General features: G+C 44.5%; 1 protein-coding gene across 1 annotated transcript; it reads left to right on the top strand.

The window, feature by feature from the left end:
* The first annotated feature begins 463 nt into the window (after positions 1-463).
* LOC139757699 (uncharacterized) lies at positions 464-4,355 on the top strand. The gene is made up of 4 exons (XM_071678448.1): positions 464-651; positions 1,257-1,425; positions 2,276-2,557; positions 3,148-4,355. Exons 1-4 carry the CDS (start codon positions 520-522, stop codon positions 3,375-3,377), a joined length of 813 nt encoding a protein of 270 aa, XP_071534549.1. The 5' UTR covers positions 464-519; the 3' UTR covers positions 3,378-4,355.
* The last annotated feature ends 6,782 nt before the right edge of the window (positions 4,356-11,137 follow it).

Here is an 11,137-nt window from a genome sequence, read left to right as displayed (position 1 = left end):
GTCTACTGAAAGTGTGGTGAAATGGACTATTATATACATTCCACGGCACAGTGGTGGGGATTGTGATGGCAACGCGGTATCATACACGTCTGTTTCTCTTGAATTAGTACTTCCACTGTGTAACCGGACGATCATGGAGACTTTAGGACTCCACCAATGGTTTAAAACTCTTTTCAAAACGTCATCCACAAACAGACATAGGTGCGGTCAAAAAAGATTGGTATATTATAAAGCTTTGCACACTGATAGCGTGTTATCTCCCTGTGAACCTTTACGATCGTGCTAATCTGAAATTTTCTAGCTACATTTCTCTGTGGTCAATGTCCTATACTGTATAACCTTCTCTACTGTATTGTAGGATGAGCTTATTTCCCGAACGTGTGACTCTGCTGGGAATATTACGTAATGACAGGGTCGTTGTATGATGACGGAGAGCTAAAAGATCCTTGTTGATAATACAGGAGGCATTAGACGACCCTCTTTGACCTCGGACGACCTCGTCAAGTGGAGGAGAGAGGCATGGGTCAACGTGAGGGCCTTCGGCTCCTGACTATGGCAGCTTTGTTGACGACTGGCTTCCCACTCACCAACAACTACTTCAAGGAGCTGCGCGGTTACATCGTGGAGGGACACATCCACCTGAAACTGCAGGTGAGTGAGGCTGTAACTCAATACCAGTGTTCCCTACAGCATCCAGCTACAATGGTACGCTGTACCTCACTGTCTACTCTCTCTCTTTCTCTCACTAACAACGTTCATCTTATGTCAATTACGCCACCCAGCTAACCCGGTATGGTACATATGGTACAGCTAGCTAACCACACGTGTGGTAAAGCTAGCTAGCCCCGTGTGGTACAGCTAGCTAACCACACGTATGGTAAAGCTAGTTAGCCCCGTGTGGTACAGCTAGCTAACCACACGTATGGTAAAGCTAGCTAGCCCCGTATGATACAGCTAGCTAACCACACGTGTGGTAAAGCTAGCTAGCCCCGTGTGGTACAGCTAGCTAACCCCGTGTGGTACAGCTAGCTAACCACACGTATGGTAAAGCTAGCTAGCCCCGTGTGGTACAGCTAGCTAACCACACGTGTGGTAAAGCTAGCTAGCCCCGTGTGGTACAGCTAGCTAACCACACGTATGGTAAAGCTAGCTAGCCCCGTGTGGTTCAGCGAGTCAAACCTCACGTGCGGTTCTGCCGCCACGTAAACAGACGCAGATCACCCCACTAAACGACGACGCTTCCGCTCACTTTACAGTCGGCGTCGCTCAGTCGATGCTTCAGCGTGTGCCTCACCCAGCGACCCACCTGCCGCGCCTTCAACGTGCGCAACATCGGCGACCACAACAGGAACTACACGTGCGAGGTCCTCACGTCCTACTACCACCTGGCCATCGACGATCGCAGCGCCCTCTACTACGACAGAGGTGAGCCACTGTGGGGAGGCAAGGCCATCAGGGATCATGAGGTGGGAACCACTGTGAGGCAATGAGCCATTATGGTGTGGAGGTATACCACTGAGATCGGGGTAAACTACTATGATCGAGGGAAACTAGTGAGATCGGGGTAAACCACTATGATCGAGGTAGACTACTGAGATCGGGGTAAACCAGTATGATCGAGGTAAACTACTGAGATCGGGGTAAACCAGTATGATCGAGGTAAACTACTGAGATCGGGGTAAACCAGTATGATCGAGGTAAACTTCTGAGATCGGGGTAAACCAGTATCACAGAGGCGAGATGCTTTACACTTACGTCAACACTGGGTTCAACTATCATATTATCAAGTTAAAGGATAAGATAATCTTACAAGGTTACTTTTGCACCTAATTATCTTAATAATCTGCGAGTATAAAAAATAATGAAATCGATACGACCAAGTTAACTTCCAAGACAATGAAATCGTTGATGTATTTACGTTCTGAACAGGTTTTTTTTTTTTTCCACTCTGTCGCATCGTGGATCTAAATGTTAATGAAAATATTACAAAAAAAAAACGAAGGAAGGACTGCCAATGATCCTTCGATTTGTATCATGATTCTATCAATCAAAGTCCTGAAGATCGAGGCTGTCGTAACAAAGTGTAGGGGTTATATCAATCCATAATTTCATAAAAGAGACATTAAAAAAAAGGAAACTAGTTTAATAATGCTGGTGAATGATCCTTCCCCCCCTAACACACACACACACACACACACACCCTTCCCTTCCCTCAAGCTGTAAACTCTGACCACAGGCATGTGCGCATGTCTTTCTCCTTCTCTCAAACCCGCAGACATGTACTGGGAATTCGGGTTCAAGGTGGACCTCGGCAGGCTGGTGCATTACCAGCCCGCACCCTCGTCGGGGTTATCGTGGTGGGGAGCCCAGCAGGCCTGCAAGGACCTGTGGGGTGAGTTCTTGGTGCCCCGCACGCAGGAGGAGTGGGAGTGGATGAAGGACGTCTACGGCAGGATGAGCTACCACCAGATGTGGCTGCCAATCCTGGAGATCAACGAGGAAGACGTCCCGTACCGACACTACGTCTGGGCTGGATGGAGACTCAACAGTACTGGAGGTACTGATCCACCACCACCTTGGCTCCTGTTACTAGCCGATAGAGGAGTGAACCTGTGGTTTCCAATTTTTGAATCGGAGTGCGACGGGATCTCACGGAGGCGAATAGGATGGGGGGTTTGGGTTGTTTGCACGCTCCCCCTTACATACGCCCCCTACAAGCCTCCTGATTCCCCTCCAAGTCCTCTCTGGGTGTCTTGCGAGAGAGAGAGAGAGAGAGAGAGAGAGAGAGAGAGAGAGAGAGAGAGAGAGAGAGAGAGAGAGAGAGAGAGAGGATCCATATCACAGCATCACAATGAACACACGTCACGCCCACAACTTGAACCGCACTTCCTTCAAATCCATTCGCACACTTCGTCCCCCACTGAATGTCCTCCTTTTGAATTTTACACTTGTGATGAATAAAGACAATAAACACATGCACTTCAGACTCGGAAGAAAACAGACATAGTCTCAAGTATTCTACGTTAAAGTAAGAGGTAAGAAAACTGAACCCATTTTTTTTACATATACTGACTCAGTCTATAAGGGATCAAAACACCCTTTCATATCATTCAAATGTCTGAACTTACTCCCCTCCCCCACCGACAGCTCCGGGGAACGTGGACATCACCTGGATCCACGACCAGGTCACGATCAGGTGTACTCAGGAGGAGGGCTACTCCTGCGACACAGAGGACTGCGGCCTCCTGCGCCCTTCCCAGACCACGCCTCCTCTCGAGGTGATCATCGCCCAGTGTCACGACTACGTCGTCAACGTGGGCTACATCTGCGAGGCTGCCATACCCGACCCGGCCACACACACTTGGTCACATCCCTGAGGGTGTTGGAGGGTGAGGAGGCCAGCCAACCATGACCCTCCTACCCTCCCTGAGGGTGTTGGGTAAAACACGCCTGACCTGACCTGACCTGACCACCATCCTTCACCATCCCTAATCCTAGGGACTGTCCTCGGGGGCTCGTTATCATCCCTGGTCCTCGTTATCATCCCTGATCCTCGCTATCATCCCTGATCCTCTCTATCATCCCTGATCCTCTCTATCATCCCTGATCCTCGCTATCATCCCTGATCCTCGCTATCATCCCTGATCCTCGCTATCATCCCTGATCCTCGCTATCATCCCTGATCCTCGCTATCATCCCTGATCCTCGCTATCATCCCTGATCCTCGCTATCATCCCTAATCCTCTCTATCATTCCTGATCCTCTCTATCATCCCTGATCCTCGCTATCATCCCTGATCCTCGCTATCATCCCTGATCCTCGCTATCATCCCTGATCCTCGCTATCATCCCTGATCCTCGCTATCATCCCTGATCCTCTCTATCATCCCTGATCCTCGCTATCATCCCTGATCCTACTGCTTATCGTCTAGATGTGTCATAATAAATACATCATGTATTTCTGTATTCTTATGTACGTATCACATATTGTATAGATTTGAATCTATGTACTACTGTATGTTACATACATATATATACTATATACTGTATTATGTATTTAAGTTTAATGGTGACATATATCCAACACAAACTCCCACTGAAGCTCGTATTTCATGATTGATATTCTGAATACATTAAAAAGAATCATATGAACAAGGATGCAGCAGATGACTATAATGTTGGTACATTTCAACTATACACCACATTTTCAAGTGGAGGTTAATAGGTTCATTTATTTTTTCATTTAATCTTTTTTAAGTACTTTAATATTAACCAACCCCACATTTTTTCTGATAGGCATGACCCTTCATTTTCATCGCTTTCTATGTTATTGTTCAGAAGTATACAATGCTCCGAATCACGATCAGTAATTGTTATTTTATTCTCCAAGTACAGCACAAGCTTAGCGGAACAAAATCTCAGTATCGGAAACTAGTTTCGATCAGAAAACAGACTGATTAATTACAGAAGGAAGACATCCTTCTTATATATATATATATATATATATATATATATATATATATATATATATATATATATACATATATATGCTGAGGGCAGAACAATGGAAATACCACTGTATCTGTAAAAAAATTACAAACTTTTTAGAGAAACACAACTTCTGTAAGAGTTACCCTCCCATTATTTTTCATTTTCTATGATAACATTTTCAACTATTTTCTTTTACATATTTATGGATAACTAATACATTAGAAGCACTTTTTTCATAGCTCTTATTTCTCGGATACTATTCTTTTGCCTGAATGTCTATCTATTTATCTATCTATCTATCTATCTATCTATCTATCTATATATATATATATATATATATATATATATATATATATATATATATATATATATATATATATATATATATAGAGAGAGAGAGAGATAAACAGACAGATGGAAACTTGTTGTTTTCCCTGCATCTTATATACACTCAATCCATATTAAAGAAGAGAATTCCACAGGATTCATAACGGTCAAGCCTCACATGACAGGTTTCTACACAACAATTTTGGGAAGCAGCAGCTCACTACGTGCCTTATGGCTAATTCTTTTTTGTGTTCAAAGGCTGGGACACTCACAGGTTGCTGACGACAGGGAACAATACCTGTGAAAACAGAAAGATCGGAAAACAACAACATTCAGGACGAAAAGAGAATGACTGGAAAGAAGTGATCCCTGGTGAACTTAATGTGGCTCTTGCTTTCATCCTGGCTACGACCAAAGGGCAGCACTGAAGCTACCCTCAACTTCTGCAAGTGATGATCTAAAGACACACGAACTCCCTTGAGGGAGACATAACTAGATCGAGTCGAGGGCACAGTGTTTGTGCTTCACTAAACGTTCACAGATGCTCACTGTCCGGGTGAGGAGTTGTACGCCACCCACAGTACCTGTCTTCGCCTGGGCAGGGGGGGGGGGGGTCAATCACTCAAGCATGTCTTCAAATATTCATCGCCTGAGTCCCGAAACACGCCAGCAGGAGGGGCTGAGGAGAGAGTGGTGGCCTGAGCGAGAGGAATTGCTACCCATTGTGTCGTGAATCATTAAGTAACCATCGTTAATGGAGGCATCTTAAGGGGCGTCATCAGCCGCTGATCAACTGGGGAGGGATCGGAGGAGGAGGAGGAGGAGGAGGAGGAGGAGGAGGAGGAGGATGGAGAGGAGGAGGAGAAGGAGGATGGAAAGGAGGAGGAGGAGGAGGATGGAGACAGATGCGTAGGTATGGAATGGGATGATATTGAAATAGAGGGGACAATGTAAATACTAAAAATCGTAATAAAACATCTAATTCATTTCCTTATCTCTTATCTTAACGTCTTATCAGGATAAGCTTTCAAATAATTATTCTAATTTCTCTTCTGTAGTTTGTAAAAAAAATGTTGTGTCGTGATTTTGGGGGCCTCATTACCTGGTTCTATTGGTCGCTATTTACTATTCCGGTCTACCGCTGCAGAATTAAAGAACTGGTTCCTCCCTCGACCGAAGTTGCGCTACTCCCGCCCACAACAGGCCAAGTTCAGACACAGCCGTCTTTTCTTTTTCGTTATTTCCCACAGACCTGTTGCTCCCACTGGGTTGAGAATAACGACAAAAAGCAAAGGAACATTTCGTTATCTATCAATCTATCTATCTATCTAGAAATGGCGTCCTAGCTACGTCTCTTTGTTGTATATCAACTGACTGTTATATTTCTCTCTTGTGTCTCCCCTGATGATGTGATTATTACACGAAAGTGCACTTGGGAACTTATCGTGTTTCAATTTCCCCGTGGACTCCTTGGAATATGTATATATATATATATATATATATATATATATATATATATATATATATATATATATATATATATATATATATATATATATCAGTAGGCTTAAGCTTAACATCAAGCCTGAATGTCTTCATTGGCAATAAGACGACAAATGAAAGAGACATCAAAATAAAGTTGCTTTCACTCTGGGAGGAGCGAACATGTAGTTCGATTTTGTGGCAGAATTTCTACGACAACACCAGCAACACAGGAGCCGAAACACTGGAAGTTATCAACACAAGCTTCACGCTCGAATGTGTTGTCCAACAATTTTTCTTTCTTGGTGGACAGAGCCATATATATATATATTTTTTTTTCTTTTGTGGTCGTCTGTTCCCATGCGGCACATTTGTTCGTCCGTATGGCTGGGCTGTGTAGCGTAGATCTGAGAGAGAGAGAGAGAGAGAGAGAGAGAGAGAGAGAGAGAGAGAGAGAGAGAGAGAGAGAGAGAGAGAGGTAATGGTGGAACAAAAGACTGGTAGCTGAGGTCTCCAACTGTTCAACATGGTTGACAGTTCGTCTTACGAGATGCACTAATGACGGAGGGGGGCGCCCCTCGAGGTGGTTCCTGTGGCAAGACAGACAGACAGACAGATAGACCCAACGATGCGTGCGTGCGTGCGCGCGGGCGTGGAGGAGGGCGTGGGGGCGGGACTCGATGTGTTATGTCGGCTCCCATGGGACCAGGATGCTCGTGTTGATATATACACACACATATAATCCCTAACTAAACTCTAGTCATTTGAACCATCCTCAGTAATCTCCAACACTTACGACACTTCCTGCTACGAGAGATACTTAAACTATTAAAAGGAAAAAATCTACATATTCATCCTACCCTCCTCCTCCTCCTCCTTCCCTCCTCCCTCCTTCATCAATAAGACATTCCCACTTTACACTGCTTCTCACCACAGAGATTAACACTTTCAAATACTACTCACTTCAGCCACTTAGCACTTGAGACCGACCCCTCCCCACCTACCCAGTTCAGCTCAAGCGGTCACAACTTTTAAGTTTATAAACCTGAAAAGTAAATATTTAATCTCCAACTCTCAACTTTAACCTTTTCACTTACTTGCCGCTCCAAAGGGATGAAAAAAAAAAAACAGATTTACGTAACTTATACGAAGAATTCTTAATAGCATATAATACTTTGCCTTACATTGCTTTATATCATCTTTTATCTCAATCTTTTCTGTTTCTTTCCTTTGTTGCTGTTATTGTTTTCTTTTTCTGTCTCTGCCTTTCTTCGCTTCACCCACTTCCTCTCTTTTTTTACCCATATTTCTCCCTTTTCTCGTTCACTCTGTTTCTACGTGTCTTTCTTTTATTTTTCTCTGATTCTTTTTCCTTCTCTCACATGTTTCTGCTATCCCGTTTTCATCCCGTTTGCACGTTTTCCCCCCAGAGCCAAAATGTTTTCTCATGCTTCATCTTGTCACTTTATCTATTCTCTCTTTACCACTTTTATAATTCTGTGCTTTAAAATCCTATCCTTTTTTTTCCCTCACAAGTTTCCCTGAATATCCACTGAGACAAAAAGGCAACACGAGTGTTTGTGTGTGTGTGTGTGTGTGTGTGTGTGTGTGTGTGTGTGTGTGTGCAAGTTCGCTACCATGAGTGTAAATCTAATCTCTAATCACAAGTAATTTGTCTAAACGAGGCGAGAGTTCAAATCACATAGTTCATCTCTTAATTTCTAATCTTGATTTTTTTTCCCACTTGTATATTCCTAGTAATGATTTCATTTGACTGTACAGATATTCTTCCCCCTCTAAACTTTATATTCTCCAGAGCTTCAGCTGTTCCCCCATCCTACAGTGAACGTTTCAGACAAACGTTTTTCCGCCGTTTTAAACCCCTGTTCCATCACTCGTATCGTGCCCCCACGTTCTCTCCCATCTTATTATATATATATATATATATATATATATATATATATATATATATATATATACCCGTGTTGACTGCGCATCCTCCCTCCCTCCCTCCCTCCTCTCATTTCTCCCACATTTTTCTACCAGTTTCATAAACGTTTTCTATAATAAAATCTGTCCTTTTTTATTTTAAATTCTTTTAAACGTTTATTCGCCAGCGTGACCCAAGGCGTGTTGATGACACACACACTTCTCGTTATTTCCATTTTGGTGATCAAGTAATTTCCTGCGTGATTCTCCGCTAAACTGATTCTTTTTTTTTTTTCTTTAGATTTTTTTCCCCCTTCGCTTCTCGTTTTCTTTATTGCCGTCCTTGATTCGAGAGGTTCTATCGTTGGGTAATTTCCTTTCCGGCGTCGATCGATGGCCAGCTTCGTCGTCTCAACACTGACCACGGCACCACCCTGGCTTCCCATGTATAATGAGTTATTCATTTGGTCGTAATAAAAGACCCTGTTCGTGTGTGTGTGTGTGTGTGTGTGTGTGTGTGTATCCGTCTGGCAGACTGGGTGGTTAGGATACATACAGTTCCACTGTTCTTGTCGTCCGCGTTTCGTTTTCCCCTCATCTTCATTTTCTATGCATGACTTCTCTTTGTTCCTCTTCTCTATGTAGGATTCCTCCCTGCTCCTCTTCCCTAGGCAGGACCCCTCCTAGCTCCTCTTCCCTACACAGGACCCCTCCTAGCTCCTCTTCCCTAGCCAGGACCCCTCCTATCTCCTCTTCCCTACACAGGACCCCTCCTAGCTCCTCTTCCCTAGGCAGGACCCCTCCTAGCTCCTCTTCCCTACACAGGACCCCTCCTAGCTCCTCTTCCCTAGGCAGGACCCCTCCTAGCTCCTCTTCCCTAGGCAGGACCCCTCCTAGCTCCTCTTCCCTACACAGGACCCCTCCTAGCTCCTCTTCCCTAGGCAGGACTCCTCCTAGCTCCTCTTCCCTACACAGGACCCCTCCTAGCTCCTCTTCCCTAGGCAGGACCCCTCCTAGCTCCTCTTCCCTACACAGGACCCCTCCTAGCTCCTCTTCCCTAGGCAGAACCCCTCCTAGCTCCTCTTCCCTACACAAGACCCCCTCCCAGCTCCTCTTCCCTACACAGGACCCCTCCTAGCTCCTCTTCCCTAGGCAGGACCCCTCCTAGCTCCTCTTCCCTACACAAGACCCCCTCCCAGCTCCTCTTCCCTACACAGGACCCCTCCCCTACCCTCCGTCCCCACTAAGCTGGGTGTTGCGTTTGGCCAGCGCACACCCGTCCCACGGTTTAGGCGGAGGCCATTTCACGCGTGCTATACGAACGAAATTCCTACCATTAACAGGTGAAGCAATGGACCATCAAGGATTTAGAATTCATACGACAATTGTCCCGTGTTCAGAAGCGTTCATTCTGACTTGCACTGCCGGATTAGCATGCACGTACGGGGGCCTTGTATTATCGCACCTCATGCTTATGGGGCGAGGGTAAATAGAAAAAAGTATCCCCCCATTTTCTACATATTGTTTTTGATCGCTCACCGACCGTCCCTAGCGATGAAAAGAACTTGGCGATCAATGTTTCAGCGTTCGTCTTGGTCAGGGACGATCCCTGTTGGAGGAGTTTGTATTGCTGTTTCCTGTAATGTGATTCTGTTGTGTAGTGTGTGTGTGTGGTGTGTGTGTGTGTGTGTGTGTGTGTGTGTGTGTGTGTGCTACTACGTGTATCAATGTGTAAGTGCGTGTGTTTGAATGTAATCATGTGTTTGTCATTACTAACTTGTACAGTTCAGGGAGGGAGAGAGAGTTTTAAACTCGTGTGGTTTTGTGTTCAGTGTTATCACGGAATTTGTAGTTACCCGTTTGTACGGCAGGAGAAGCGAAGTCGACAGCTGTTTAGGTGTCACAGAATCATTCAGTGTGTGTGTTGAGGGGGAATACCAAATCAAGACACTGTAGGATACAGATAGCTGAAACTACACAAAACAAGAGAGTCCCTCTCCACCAGCCGTTTTCTATAGCTTGAAATCCTTCAGCCAATAAGGAGGTTGTTCGCCTCCGCGAGACGTTTAAATACTGAATTAATATATTCAGCAGCAGTTCAAAAAAAAAAAAATGTTTAAGACTTTTTGTGAAAAGTTTGACAATGCCTTCCGGATAATTAGTGTGCAATTAAACCAGTCTAGAGTTGCTTCAACGTGGACCTCCGAGCAACGATGGCGTAGAAATAAAAATTAAGATCTCATTATTTTTCTTTCTCTTGGGTCTCAAACATTAATAGGGGAGTAATTTCGTTTTTTTCTTCTCCTCTTTCAACCCTATGTTTCCAGGCATGGAGAACTATGGGGGAATGTTTCAGGACATTTCTTTCCATAAAAGAAAATGAAATGAAAGATTGAAGATTTTTCTGTATCTTTTTTTTTATTCTTTGATTTGACCTGGGTGACATTGGCGGGTTTCTACCCACGTCTGTGCTCTATGAAGTAACTAGGCAGATCTGACGTTTACCTTCTGGTTCGCTATCTTTTTCCTGTCAGAGTTTGAAAATAAGGCCACAGACATCCTCATTTTGGGCCATCAGGTCTCTTGCCACCTCGACCTGACCTTCCCACGACCTAAGCAAGTATGGTCAAGCTTTGCCCAAACCCACAGCTGACATACGACAACGCAGACAATCATATAACAACTCGTAATAACAATTATCCTATTAGGAGAATATGAGAATTAGTATAATCATAAAAGTTTTGGGATTAAAGAACTGATTGGACAGAAACTTGGGATGATCCAACATTGTGGTTTTTCGAAGTCGGATGGACACAATTCCCCTTGACGACGAGACCGGTAAAATGTGATACATTATCTCAACGCATCCGTCGCGTCAACAGAGAAGGTCATTTAGTGCCGGCCAAAGG

The sequence above is a fragment of the Panulirus ornatus genome, chromosome 28, assembly GCF_036320965.1.
Source record: "Panulirus ornatus isolate Po-2019 chromosome 28, ASM3632096v1, whole genome shotgun sequence".
Lineage (NCBI taxonomy): Eukaryota > Metazoa > Arthropoda > Malacostraca > Decapoda > Palinuridae > Panulirus > Panulirus ornatus.
This window is presented reverse-complemented; position numbering and strand designations above follow the sequence as displayed.

Coding starts and splice junctions, on each gene's coding strand:
- LOC139757699 (XM_071678448.1), top strand. CDS start 520: ATGGGTCAACGTGAGGGCCTTCGGCTCCTGACTATGGCAGCTTTGTTG. Junction 652..1,256: donor ACATCCACCTGAAACTGCAG/GTGAGTGAGGCT, acceptor CTCACTTTACAG/TCGGCGTCGCTCAGTCGATG. Junction 1,426..2,275: donor CGCCCTCTACTACGACAGAG/GTGAGCCACTGT, acceptor TCAAACCCGCAG/ACATGTACTGGGAATTCGGG.